Here is a 14974-nt window from a genome sequence, read left to right on the forward strand (position 1 = left end):
ATAATTCTTGCTGAAATTGAACCCTTAAAGACATGCCCAAGGATGGGGTCTAGTTGAAAAAGCTGAGGAGCCTGACTAGAGTTTGGTCAAAGAGAAGGTCTTCATCAGCCCCCATAGATTCAGAATTAGGTCACCTGGAAATCAGGACAGATGTTGCTATAGACAGTGAGTAGCTCTCCATTGAAGGACAGATTTTCCTGCCTATGAATAGAAGCAGAATAATATAGTGGTTAAGAACACAGAACCATAGTGTCTGGGCTCAAACCATATGAATAACGAACCCACTCCAGTTCTAACCAGCAGAGTGATTTGGGGTATATTCTTTCATCTTACTGGGCTCCGTTTTCCTCATCTGGAAAATAGTGCCTACACTGAATATTCATTGCAAGGAATAAACGAGATGATGCATATATAAAGTGTTTCAAAGAGCACCTGGAACCTAGTGACCACACAGTAGATACTGCTCTTATGACCTTCAAGCTTAACAAGGAGCGCAGCTCAGAATTTTTGCATCAAGGAGCATGGATACTCTCATTAAAAGGATACTCGGCTTCTCTGAGAATTTCAGACTCAAAACACATTCAAGAGAAGTCAAAACAATTTTGGCTGTATGGAGCAAGAGACGTTGTTGGAGATGGGTTAAAACAAAATACTTAGAGACGCTGCAGTGTGGACGAAGTCCACCCCGACCCTATGCGTTCAAGTTTATCTCGAGTCCCCAAGGATCTCCCACTGGAGGACGGCGAGATGAGACCGGGTGCTCCAAAGCTTGTCGCTTGTCTTCCATTTGTCCCCATTGTGCTATTTTCTCTCCTCTCTGTTTTGTCCCTCCTGTTGCTCATTTAGATTTGAAGTTTTAATTAATCTCCATATCAGACTTGTCCTTTTGCTAAATCACTTCAACCTTTGCAGGTGAGTCCATGTTCCCCATCTGCCTCAAAGGCTCCACACCTGAGCCTGGCCCACCTCTTTCCCTTGCAGCAAGCTTTGGGAGTGGAGAGGCTTAAATTCAGCAGAAGCGGAAGTCTATTAGGTTCATGCCTATGGATCTTTCTTTCAACATCGTAGTGATGGGGAACGATACTGTTCATACTCTAGGGAAAATTTTTGCTTCAGTGGATAAGTTTGCCTTGTTCAGATCACACACTTCCGAGTTATCTGATTCTGATCCCTTGGGAGCAATTTTACAACTCTGTAAGTTGTAGTTAGCTCAGCAATGCAATATCACTCTTGTCTATAAATATGCAAACTATGTCTTACCCAGTAGAGGTCCAACTGGCTTCCCTGCCCCTCTCCACCTGTTTGACCCCCATTTGCGCGTACATCTCAATATTCCTGATCTATCAATGTGTCTGTACCTTGGATTCTCCTTTGAACTGATTTTCTCATTATGAATAGAATAAAATCTTTAACACGGGTTCATGTTACATCTGTATGAGATTTATGATTGTACATTTTTGAAAACTATCTTTCAGCTGTGGTAGGGGGCCAGAATGCATTATGGTTGCTGATTTAGTAGTGCAGAGAGCTACCTAATTAATCTTTGTCAAGGGGAAACTAAAGACAGGCAAGCATTAAGGTAAAAGCAAGTCCGCGGAGATTGCAGAAATGTCTGCAATTTCAGTTGGCTGCCGTGTTCATGGATAAAAGAGCGAAGTTCTGTCTGGTCGTTTTAAAAGCACATTCTGTTATTTTGAATTAAATGGCACCCACCAAAACACAGATTCATGGTTCCTTGGAATTAATATGATTGCAGAAAATAGCCGGCATTTGTTCTGCAAAGTCAGCATGGCAAGCGTGTCTGTCATGTCTGTCCTGTCTGTCCTCCTCATGGGATGCTTTGCTCAAGGCGGCAGGGACACTGTCCTGTTTACTGTCTTGTCTCCAGTAGTCACTATTCTTAGTGACGCAAGCTTTGAGCTCCATGGATGCTATAGCGAATGACTGAATGAACAGGCAGGCCAGGGTCTGCCCCTCATCTCTCGGTGGGTTTCGCCATGTCCCCTCTGTGATTGGTATTTCGAGGGCAGACTCGGGTTAACCAAGCTCAGAGAACAATCAGACTGTGCAGTGGGCGGGGACTTGTATCTGTCGTTTAGGGAAACTATGAGGTGAGCCAGAGGAGGTGGGGGGCAATTGTAAGGAATATTTTGCTTGATGACTTGGACAAGTCAGAGCCCTGGTGGTCACTATCACCTCTTAACCCTCTCTGCAGGGGGGTTTCAGTAGGTGGTCAGGAGGCCTTGTCCACTCTTCCGGGCTCCTCTTCTCAGGAGTAGGGAAGGAGCACGAGAAGTCAAAGGAAGAATCCTTAGTCTTGGGCTTTTCATGACTAGGGTGCATTCTCCATCTGTTAAAGCATTGTTTCCTCAGAGAGACTACAATTGGTTGGGTTTTAAGCTTTTCATTTAGACTCACATTCCAATTTTGCCTCCTTTATGACCACCATAAATAGAATTTGGGTGTCCTTGGAAGTGTCCTTGAAAGACCTCGGTCACCTGCAGGCAGATTACTCTTCTCCAGGGGACCGATTTCATGACGGCCTGAATTACAAGTCATGCTCAGAAGGTGATGTCAAGTCTGTTTTAGAGGTCTTTGTGGATGCCCACTAAGGACTGGTGACATCTTGTAGAGATTGAATCCCTTGTGTGTGTGTGTTTTCTTAAGGGATATTCTTTATATCATCAGAGGCTTAATTTTTAGCCTCTTGCAGGAGCCATGTCCTCCTTAAACTTCCCGTTTTTCTGCAAAATTTTGCCAGGTGGCTCTGTAAAGCGATCGCTTTCAACTCAAGACTGACTTAAAAAGACAGCATTTCTAAAAAAGGAGATCAGCCACACAGATAATGATAGCAGAAATGCTTGGTTTTGTGTATATTTTTCCCCCAAATCTTATTAAAAGATTTTTTTCTCCCCCGACACAGTGAAGTGAGGAAAATGTGCCTGAAGGCTTGCTTGCCTGTACCATACAAATAAATTCTATAATTAAATAATAAAAGCAGTCAGAATCCATAGTACAAGATTTACAAGGAAGGGAGAAAGAGGAATTTGTAGCATTTAGCATTTAGCAAACTGTCTGTGAAAGAGGAGAGTGGAATCTTGGAGTCCGGGTCCTAGATGGAGCTGTATGTCCAGTCAAGGACTGGGGAGCATGTGCCAAGGGTGATGTGGGTCAAGAAAGGGCTTTGCACAGGGAAATGTCACCATCACATGTGCACACGCAACAACCACCCATGGGCCAGTGAGGACGGAGCGGAAGGGACAGGAGGTTGGTGGAGATGTTTGGAGAAAACAGGCAGGCTGAGAAGACAAGAGATCCGGAGAAAGTCCTGGGGAATGCTGTCACTGAACACCAGCCAGTTACATAAAATTAACAGGCAGAACAAAAGAACCCTGGGGAACAGAGTAGAAGACCAGGGAGAGAGGACTGTGATGGGGACCAGGTGCAGAGAGGGGAGACTGCTGTCCAGCTACTGGGAAGTAAAGTAGGAGGACCAAAATATCCCCCAGATTTGGTGATACTTTCCAAGAACAGCTGAGTGGATGTGGAGAAGAAAAGCAATAGTGGCAGGGTACATTCTGAGAGCCAAGGTAATACGTAAAGGGGAATAGCAGAATGAGATTTGTTCGGTTTTGACAATGAGTTGGTAGAGAATTGAGCATGAGGAGAAGGAGGAGACCATGGGAGAGAAAGGGAACAAAATAAAGGGATGGGCCCAGATCTCAGAGGAGACAGGGAGGGATGGGGTGGCAGGTCGACTATCCTTTTGCTGGGCAGGGAGACTGGTTTGCTGAGATGGAAAGTAAGGTTAGCTGGTCCCTAGAGATCAGTTCACACCTGACAGCACTGCTTTTCTCTGAGATAGGACACATGATTAAGTGAGAAGTCTGGAAAGCAGATGCCGGTGAATGGGTAGGTAGCCATTGAGGAAAGCAAGAAGGGAGGCTAGCTGGTGACGTGGAGCGGAATCATCAAGACGGACCAAAGACCAAGCAAATTGGACACCATTGATGTATCAAGGCACCAACCACCTACCTGTGTGATTGCTTATTTCCAGTGGTCCTCAGGGGTCAGGTATAGCAATGGATGAGGCCAGGAGTCTCCATTACTGCAGCTTTGCCAGGGGGAAGTGACAGAATACAAAGAGAGAAAGGAATTGAGAGCGGTCTGAAGGTAACGGTCTTGCACGGCAACCCGTGAGCAGAGACTGTGTTCTTATAATGGAGTGATTAAAGAGGCACTGGCTGGGTAGTTAGAGCCATCTCTGCTCGCTGGTCTGGGAGGCTTCAAGTGCTCTGGGGTCCAAGGTCTCGTGCCTCTCCAAGGGGATGGTCACTGTCTCTTCTGTGACTGGCCTTGGGGGCGCTCTCAGCTGTGCAGCTCACTGGATCATATGTCGCCCGATCCTTTTCTGAACCTGATTCCAGTTAGAAGTATTTTAGAAGGGCCTTCACCGGGAATTGAAATGAAATTAAAAAAAAAAAAAGTCTCAGAGTTGGCAGAAAAAAACAGAATTCGTGTTTGAAGCCTGAGAGAGTCAGTCCCACAGTATTTTGTTATTAGAGCTTCCCTGGAAGCCCTCTTGATTCGTTGCTTTTTCTCTCCCTACACCCAACTGCTCGGACCACCAACTTGAGTTAGTTTTGGGGGCCCCCTGCACTGATATCCTGGACTTCCGCCTGACCATGAGATGTCAGGTTGTGATGTGCTTCATTCTGTAGCTGCCTTGACCATTTCAGGTTCTCCCTGCCCCCTGGTCCTTTAGGATGGGCCATTCCAACCTGATCTCCAAGACTCCTTTCTGGGTTACAGATCGGCCTGCACCTGCTTTGTGGCAATCTCTTGTTCTGCCAGCTTGCCTTTGACTCCCGGGCTTCAGAATTCCTGCCTGCACCTTAATTAGTTCCCACTTTCTTTCTTTTGGCCCGTCTGGGAGATGTCCCCATGTCTTTTCTCCAATCAGAACTGACAAGGTTTGATTATCCAAGAGCAAGTTACTCCATCATAGTCCTCTGAAAGAGCTTATATCCAAGCAACATCTAATTCTTTATTTTATTTTATTTTATTTATTTGTTTGACAGACAGATTACAAGTAGGCAGAGAGGCAGGCAGAGAGAGAGAGAGAGAGGAGGAAGCAGGCTCCCCGCTGAGCAGGGAACCTGATGTGGGGTTCAGTCCCAGGACCCTGGGACCATGACCTGAGCTGAAGGCAGAGGCTTTAACCCACTGAGCCACCCAGGCGCCCCCAACATCTAATTCTTACCTACTTGCATGGCAGAGAGGTCTGACCAGCTAACCTAACCAGGCCGTCTCACCTTCTAATGCTCCCGTGTCTCCTGGGACTCCTGGTGTCTCTCAGGCTCTCAGATATTCAGGCATTTTATTTTTTTATTTTTTTTTAAAGATTTTATTTATTTATTTGACAGAGATCACAAGTAGGCAGAGAGGCAGGCAGAGAGAGAGGAGGAAGCAGACTCCCCGCTGAGCAGAGAGCCCGATGCGGGGTTTGATCCCAGGACCCTGGGACCATGACCTGAGCCGAAGGCAGGGGCTTTAACCCACTGAGCCACCCAGGCATTTTAAAACATGGTAGTTACAGGGACACCTGGGTGGCTCAGTGGGTTAAGCATCTGCCTTTGGCTCAGGCCGTGATCCCAGGGTCCTAGGATCGAGTCCTGCGTTGGGCTCTCTGCTGAGCAGAATCTGCTTCTCCCTTTGCCTGCTGCTCCCCTGCTTGTGCTCTCTCTCCCTGACAAATAGATAAATAATCTAAAAATATATTTTAAAACATAGCAGTTACATTGTTAAAATGTACTTCTGTCACTTTAAATAACAAACATAGTTGAAAACAGCATGAACGGAGAGACTTCTCTGGAGGGCAGACAAAGGGTCTGTATTGGTCAGACGCCTAATGTAGACAGATGTCTGAATACCGATTCTGCGTGTGAGTATCTCACTGTTTTCCTCGGCAGGTTTTAAGGACATTAGATGAAAGGAAGAAAAGTATGAAGACCCTGAATGAAAGGAGGCAGGAGAGAAACAGAAACAAAGAGAGATCAAGGGGCTTCCCTTTCTGTCCCTTTCACAGAGAAGTAGCTTCTAGGGGTGGGACAGGTTTCTGACCCGTGTGTGTCAATAACCATGACAGGTTTGAGGAACGAATACAGTGATGCATTAGAATAAAAGCCTGATACGGATTTAGTGACTTCTGTGTGCCAGGTGTTTTTGTACACATCCTGTGTATCTCCTTGTCTTTGTCCGTTCGGGCTGCTGGAACAGACTAGTGTCGAGCGAGTGGCTTATAAACAACCATAGATGTATTTCCCCTCTCTGGAGGCTGGATGTCCAAGATGGCGGCCCGTTCAGCTCTGGTGAGGGCTCACTTCCTCTGAGGTGGCGCTCTCTTACTGTAACTTCACAGGGCAGCCTGGGGACTCCCAGGCCGATTTTATAAGGGCACTAATTGCATTCCTGACCCACCCTGGCATGTTTTCATCACCTCCCAAGCATCCTTCCTCCGCTTGCCATCACCTTGGAGGTCAGAATTTCGACATACGAATTCAGGGGTTGGGGGGGTGGTAAACATTCAATCTATAGCCTCCATTTAACGACTTTATTGAGTAAAGATTTTTATAAAGGAAACCCTAAAGGCTGGCCCTCAGACCCTGTTTTTCCCCCTGACTTCATGTTCTCATCTTCACTTTACAGCAGACACTCTCATTTGCTTTCCACGGATCTTCTGTGATTTCAGTTGGACAAAACTGTTCTGACTTTTTATTAACAAAGATACTCTCCAATTTAAGGGAAGTTGTGGGACACTAAATCCCACTGGTGCCCGCTCGCCACAGTTGCACAATTCAGTATTGCAAAGCCATCATAATTCAAAGCGCTGTTGGCCTGGTAATTCACTTCATTAACGGTGCTGCCTGAATAAAATACACAGCAAATTAGAAATAAACAAATCCTTGGAAGGTACGATAATATATTCAGAAAGCACAGAAGGTCAGGCCTGAAGATGGAGGAGGGAGAAGGAGAAAGGAGATGGGGGGTGGGGGAACCAGTCAGATCAGGATAAAGAAGGATTTTTGTGTCTGTAGGTGCTCTGTGGACAGTGTTTTTAGAAAGCCTTGCTGAGAAATACCGGAGAACTAATTACGAAGCTGTCTTGTGTATATCTTTACCTTCACACCTCTTGCTCCCCTCACTTCCTGGATCCAATTTATTATGAAATCCTGTCAGTCTTACCTGCAGAACAGATCTCACTGTCTGTCAGCTTCTGGCTGCACTCTGCATTCGGGGTGGGCCTGTGCCTTGTTCTGGCTGTTGGGGTTTGCAGTTGGGGTGGGCCTGTGCCTACTTCTGGCCAGGCTGACCCATGCAGAGATGGGGGTCACGCTTTCCAGAGCTTTCTTCTCTTACCTCACAGGTACAGAAGCAGGTTGTTGGAATGAAGGTGCCACGAGACCCTCTGTCTAAGCTGTCTGGATCCCTAAATTTCAGGGAGTGCAGCTGCCCAGGAAAGCCAGGCAGCTGGGCAGCGGGCGTCTCCCAAGCAGGGCACAGACCCTGTTCCATAAGGCACCTGCTGGCTGGGTGTCGTCACATCGTGTTCCATTGTCGCCCGGCTAGGAAGACGAACTGCCTTCCTCTCTCTCCTAACCAGCCCAGCTTTTCAGCAGCCCTGCCTCCCCTCAGCTGTTTTCTCAGCAAAGAGAAGCTCTGAAAATGTACACAAGGACTGTCCTGCTTCCCCTTGTTACTAGGATGGATTCTCCACATGCTTTAGCAGTCCTGCGTGCTTGCCTACTTCTTTCAGTTCCTCAGATGCTCTGGGCTGCCGCTCCATTCTGGGGCCTTTGCACCTGCTTTGTCCTCTGTCTGGAACCTACCCCCAACAATCTCCCATAGTTCACCTGGCTCCCTTAGATTATCCTTGCAGTCTCCAACCTGCACAACACTGTCTCAGAGGCTCCCTGAGGGTGCAGAGGTCTTCCCATTACGTACTCCAGCGGCACCCCCTGCTGTTTTAATGATCCCAGTCACAGTTCATCATTCTGTATTCATTTGTGTGGCTTTTTGTTGGAGGACCAGGTTTCTCCGCGACCAGACTTGATGCCCCCTCGGGGAAAGGGCCCCTGCCTGTTTTATCTACCAAAGCAGCCTGTGCCTGGCCTCCAGCCCCTACCAGGTTCTCAGCAAATACCTTCAGGATGATTTAATAAATGCATTTAATGCTAGGTCAGAATTCTGTGCATATTTTGGGAGTTTAAGGAGAGTGTGAGTGGATACTGTTTCAAGGATTTATGATCTCAGCCAAGGTACCAAATGCTTTACATTGTTTCCTCTATCATGTCTCCATCATGACAACAGTAGTATGTCGTCAGTCTTGAGGTGTAGAAGCTGATCTGGAGCGAGATGAAGCCCACGTGTGTCTTGGAGGCTCAGGAGGCTGCCCGACCCCATGATCCATTTCCTTAACTTGCTTTTTCATTTGGCTTCTTTCCATCTCCAGTTTTCCAAATTCATGAAACAAAAAGAACAAGCTCTCATATCATGGGTATCATAGTAATCACAGGCCAGACCGACCATGCTTTCTTTTTGGAGAGAATACTGATCTCTTGTATGTGTATGCTTCCCGCCAGACAGTGTCTCTTTAACGTGACGGGTGATGCATGGAATGATTACAACTGTTCAGTGATGTGTTCATTGGAAATACTAACAAGATATGAAAACCTGAAAATACAAAGTCTTCCACCGGGAGTTCTTTCCTGTTTTGACTTTATAGTGCAAACTTTTTTTTTTTTCCCTAATTTAGACCTGTCAGAGGTGAAAATATCAATTTCCTTTTCCACGGAGAAATCCAATAATGGGATGAAAATCAGACTTCATTTGGGCACACTGGATCAATTATATCTGGATGTTGTTAACGTTATCTTATGGCTCTCATTTTAAATCAATCTTTTTAAAATCTCTTTCATGGAACAGCACATATCTGAGTGAGAAGTCCCTCCAGCTGACAGAAACATGCAAAAGACTACAAGACGGCTTTCAGACGTTATCTAGCAAACTAAAAAGGTAAGTTCTACTTTTTAACATTTAATCGAATTTTTAGAAGAAGTGTTTTGCATTCAAAAATGTTTTACTTTGAAACCTTTTGGAAAATGAGACTGTGTTCATGCTCAGGCTTCCCCTGGGGCTCTGAGAAGCTCTCTCTGGTGAGCAGGTGGACAGAGGCGGGGGTGGGGGGTGGACAGAGCAGGCCAGGGTGAGACCCTGGTAGTGGGGACTCAATTTATCTGTCTCTGGATCCCCATTCACTGAAAACTCTGTGTAGTTTTACTGGCTAGACTTTATAGGCCTTCACTCTTTTTTGAGGAGCCTGGAAGCATTCTGGATGCTATCCTAGAAAAATGTACACTTGTCCGGAATCGCTTATAATTCCAGAAGGTTAGCAGGTTTACTCCTAGTTCTAGTGGTGGTTCACTTTCCACTCCCCAATCCCACCCAACCCCCCACCTGCTTCCAATCCTGTGTTTTAGAGAGATTCCTGTACCATCTTCTTCCTACTGGGAAGGGAGATCTTAAAGCTCCAAGCTTCACAATAGGAGAGCCCCTGGTGGCCTAAGAGTCTGATGGGTTGCAGGCAGGCAGTGTGGGATGAAGGGTGTGAGTGTGGGGCAAGGGGCCTGTGCTTACATCTGTCACCTTCCTCAAAGGAACCAAGCTGAGTTGCATTTAGTATTAATCATACTCAGATCCTGGAACCCAGGATCTTCGAGGCAGGGCTCCCCAGAGAGGAACCCATAGGTTATCTGACTTTGGGGGCTTAAAAGGGAAAGGTTTTATAGTATAGTATAAATATTCCTGCGGTGTAAAGAACCCCACAGCTCTCACTTGGAAACCTCAGCTGCTATTCCAGGCCAGACAGTCATGTTCAGGGCAGGAACATAGTACCAGGGTGACCACCGCTGCCAGCCCAGGACATCACTTCTTGGTCTGAGCCTCTTGAATGCCTGGATCCTTGAAATTATTAGGGAACCCCGAGACTGAGTACGATCTCTGATTTACGTTCATCTGGTTTGACTATCCAGTCCTGTGTGTTAGCTCAGTTTATTACAAAAGGATAGCCCCAATAAAATTTCAGTTTTCTTTTCCCTAAATTCCAACCGATGGACCCTTATGCTTCCTGGAGAAATCTACTGTGCTGTGTGCCTTCTGTCCGCCACACCTGACCACCTTTTCTCTCTTCACTATAGTTTGGTCTGTGCATTTCTTTGCCCTGGAATGTTGACCCACAAGGACTTCATCAGCATACCTCTTGCTCCTTGTCATCTAGTTTTCTTTGGATTTGAGTCAGAGGGGAACACCAGAAGGAGAACAGAAAGAGGAAAGGATCTTTCTTTGTGGTGGTGCTGTAGGTGAACCACCTCCTTGACCAAAGGAAAGGGCTCTATCTCGAATGAAGGTCATGACTTTTGTTAGGTGTCTCTTTCTCTCCCTCCCTTGGCTTTCATTCTCTCCCTGGACCCTTCATGTCAGGAATAAGCCATTAACAGTTCCCTGACATTGTGCTTGGATTTCCCTACATCCAGCCCAGGCCTTTTGAAAAAGTCCCTTTCAGAAGCTGTTCTTAAAAGACTATAGACGAGTGGGCTATCATCCTTGCCAGGACCCTCACTTACCATAGTTTGGCTAGAAGAAACTGTTGCACATGCATCTCTCTCTGCATGATAAATTCATTCAATTTTGTGGTGGACCTAAAGTAGCTCACACGTTACAGATGGTGCAACACATCTATTTTTATCATGGTATAGCTGTTGCTTTATTTGTTGGGTGTGGGGGCTACAGGTCTTTCTCTGAAACTTTCCCCAGGGATCTCGAATCCCACACCTCCTGCAGGCTCCCAGCATCAGATATGGCACAATGACACGTGGAAAGTAGAACTTGGAAAAATCAGTCCTTGCTCCACCATACCCTGTGACAGGCTGGTGCGACTCCTTGCCTGATGTGTGACGCTGCACGTGAAAGTTGCCTTTGACTTTCATCAGCATTCTCCCTGACATGAGCTGTTTTTGCTCCCCGGAGTGACAAAAGTCCTCAACGTAAAAATGACCCATAGCTGTACATTGAAGCAAAGCACTTGAGTCAGCATGGAAGAAAATTCTTTAATCGTGGAAGGTGGTTGTTTTTTTTTCTTCCAAGGACAGAATTTAACAACTTTATTAAGTGCGTCAACAAAAACAGTCAGTGGCCGTGTGCTAATGAGAATGTCTGTGCCTGTGCCCTCATGTTTGCTCTTGCACTTTTTCTATTGTTTTAGATTTGGTGCTGAGACCTCTTCTTGGCTGCTCTTCAGGGGGATGCATTTCCATTATGCACACAATTTTCAACTAGCTCACATAATTAGCCTGCGCGGGTATTCTGTTTGGCAAAGGTCTAGAGAGAGCAAGCATGAATTGCCCATTGTTATGAAAGTGTTATTTTGCACACAGGAGACTAATTTTTTCAGTTGTATCATCTGTTGTCAGGAATTGTGTGTTCTGCGACTCAGTGCTATTATAGACTTACAGGGGACAGTCGGGAGGGCTATTCAATATGGGGTGATAAAAAGTAATTTCATTTTCTCAGAAATAATTATTTAGCTCTGTTTTCGTCATGGTCTGGTAAAGTCTTAGAATTTTCTCTTTCTTTAGCCAATTTGTCCCTTTAGGTTTGCGAAAATAAAACCTAGGAAGACACAGTTATAGTGGGAGGGAAACTGCTCTTTTTCTCCTTTGGTCTTTAGTACATCTTTGAATAAAAGAAAATTAAACAGTCGCTATTTGGAGGACAGCAGTTCTGGAATCGCAGTTCTTTATTGTCTGAGATTCTGAGCTCCATGGACGTGGCCCTATTCCATTGCCTTGCTGCAGCCAGAACTGTGGGTGGTTGCAGCACTGTCCTGCTCCCTGGCAGGGGCAGGTGAGCCTGAGTGATCACGGTATTCTCCTGCACCCAGCCAAAAGCCAGCGCACAGGCAAGGCACTGTCCCACTATTACTGAAACTCGGGGGCACACACTGTTGAAACATTGTCCCGCTCCCTTTCTGAAGTCAGCGAGCATGCCCTACCCCCGACATTAGCTGTCCAGGGGGCATGCGCAGTCCGTACAGGAACACCATCTGATTGCCTGGTCACATCAGCTAAGGGGGCTGGAGTTCCTAAGCATCATGGAAAGGTAACAATTCAAAGGACAGTTATTGTCCAGCCACCACATCCAGGACACTTCGCAGACAACAGACTGAAACACAACCTGTCTTCCTCTGAAAAAGGCTTACTTACTTAGCCTGGAGCTTTGGCGTGAGGGACAGGCTTTTGGTTTCCCAGCATCTGGAGGCTGACGTGGTGCTCCCTGGGAATGTAAGCAGGGAGACACTATTCTTGAGCACCACCTTGGCCTTGCTACAGATTGATGAGACCTGCCAAAGAAGAGGTTATATACTTATCTGGAGCCCCGATTTTTGTACTCTTGTCCAGAGGATACTTCTGGATCTCCTGGTCTGGAGGCCAGCAGGGATGATGATTGTGGCCCCTCAGGAGTGCATATATTTGCACACATTAGCAGCTGCTTCCTGAGGGACCAGTTTCCAGTCGGCCTGAAAGTAAGTCCTAAATGAGCTTCCTCCCTTGGAACACTCACAGTTCTTGGAACACTCTTAAAAATGGGGACATATCAAGAATAAAGTGTTTGGTTTAGACAATCACAAAGGTTCAAGAGATAGCCAAGAGCTAGAGGAAAGTGAAACAAGAATGTTCATCCCCTACACAATGCCACTTCTTCAAGATAGGTAGTTGCTTCACGTAATACACAGAAACAGAGAGAGTGAAGCAAACTGAGGAAACAAAGAAGTATGTTCCTAACGAATGAATAAGAGAAAACCTCAGAAAAAACCTTAATGATATGCAGATAAGTAATTTGCCTGATAAAGAATTCAAAGTCATGTTCATAAAGTTGCTCACTGAACTTGGGATGAAAACACTGATAAGTCCAACTAGGAGTCTTAAAATATGAGAAAGTACCAAACAGTAGTCATGGAGGTGAAAAATACAGTAATGTATCCGAAAAATACAGTAACTGCACTGAAAAATACAGCAGAGGGGTTTAATAATAGAGGGATGAAGCAGAAGAACAGATTAGCAAGTTGGAAGACAAAGCAATGGAGTTAACCCAGATAAAGCAGCATAAAGAAATGAATAAAACTTAAGAGACTTATGGTACAAAATCCAGTGAAATAGCATTTACATCATGGGGGTCCCAGAAGGAGAAGAGAGAAAGGGGCAGAAGACTTATTTGAAGAAATAATGGCTGATAATTTTCCTAACCTGGTGAAGAAACAGACATCCAGGTTTAAGAACCCAGAATCCCAAAATAAGATGGGTCCAAAGAGAGCCACACCAAGACATATTATAATCAAAATGTCAAAAGTTAAAGAGAAAAAATCTTAAAAGAAGCAAGAGAAAAGCAATTTCTCATTGTTACGTACAAGGGATATCCCATAAGGCTATCAACAGATTTTCGTTGATATCAGCAGAAATTCTGCCAATCCAGAAGGAAGTAGCAGGACATATTCAAAGCGCTAAAAGGAAAAAAAAAAAAATCTTTCAGCCAAGAATAATCAACCTAACAAGGTTATTATTCAGAATCAAAGGAGAGGTAGAGTTTTCTAGAATAGAGAAGCTAAAGGCCTACTACTATAAAAGCAGCCTTGCCAGAAAATTTTAAGGGATTTTTTTAAGCTGAAAAGAAATGACACTCATTAATAACAAGAGAACATGAAAGTAAAAATCTCACTGCAAAAATATATTTTTATTATATATTTAATAAATTTACAGTAAAGGAGTGGGTTAATTACTTTAAAACAACTATAAAGGATAAAAGACAAACATAGTAAAAAATTGACCCAGACTATAATAATTAGTTAAGGGATACATAAAATAAAAATAAGTAAAATGTGACATCAAAAACATAAAATGTGGTGATGGGTTAAAAATGTAGAGTTTTAAAATGTGTTCAAATTTAAGTTGCTATCAACTTTCAAACACAAACATAAGATGATATATACATAAGACGTTATATACATAAGATGATATATATGAACGTAATAGTAATCACAATGCAAAATATATAGTAAGTATTATAAAAGAAAATGAGAAAGGAATTTAATGTAGCACTAAATAAAAGTCATCAAATCACAGGGGAAGAGAAAAAGAGAAGAAAGGAAAAGGAGGAACCCCCCAAACAACCAGAAGACAGTGTATAAAATGAGAGTAAGTACAACCTACCAATAATTACTTTAAATGTAAATGGTTTAGATTCACTGATCAAAAACATAGAGTGACTGAAGGGATAAGGAAAAAAAAAAAGACAGATACACAGTAACTACAAGAGACTCATTTTAGAAGGAAGGAGACACATAGACTTAAAGTGAAGGGATGACAAAAGATATTTCATGCAAATGGAAATTAAGAGGAATCCAGTATAGTTATATTCATACCAGACAAAGTAGATTTTACACCAAAGGCTATAATAAAAAACAGAGAGACAGTACATAATCCTAAAGGGGTCAATTCAGCAAGAAGATATCACATACATAAATATATTTATACCCAACATAGGAGCACCAAGATAAATAAAGCAAAAATTAACAGACCTATATGGTGAAATATGACAGTAATACAGTAATAATATGAGAATTTAGCACCCCATTTATATCAATGGATAGATTGTCCTGACAGAAAATCGATAAGGAAACAGTGGCCTTAAATGACACACTAGATGAACTTTATATATATATATATGTTTGTGTGTGTGTGTGTGTGTGTATATGATATTCCATCCTAAATCAGCAATATACACTTTCTTCTCAGTTGCACTAGGAACATTATTCAGGATGGATTACATGTTAGGACACGAAACAGGTCTCAACAAACTCAAA

At 44.2% G+C, this 14974-nt stretch overlaps 1 protein-coding gene across 1 annotated transcript in view; it reads left to right on the plus strand.

The window, feature by feature from the left end:
* ST8SIA6 (ST8 alpha-N-acetyl-neuraminide alpha-2,8-sialyltransferase 6) overlaps positions 1–14974 on the plus strand; it is a 101353-nt gene that overhangs the window by 59604 nt on the left and 26775 nt on the right. The window contains exon 4 of the mRNA XM_045085037.1: positions 8986–9075. Coding sequence (XP_044940972.1) covers positions 8986–9075 — 90 coding nt within the window. The remainder of the gene's footprint in view (positions 1–8985; positions 9076–14974) is intronic.

The sequence above is a fragment of the Mustela putorius genome, unplaced genomic scaffold (assembly GCF_011764305.1).
Source record: "Mustela putorius furo isolate JIRA1106 unplaced genomic scaffold, ASM1176430v1.1 tig00000827_pilon_pilon_pilon, whole genome shotgun sequence".
Lineage (NCBI taxonomy): Eukaryota > Metazoa > Chordata > Mammalia > Carnivora > Mustelidae > Mustela > Mustela putorius.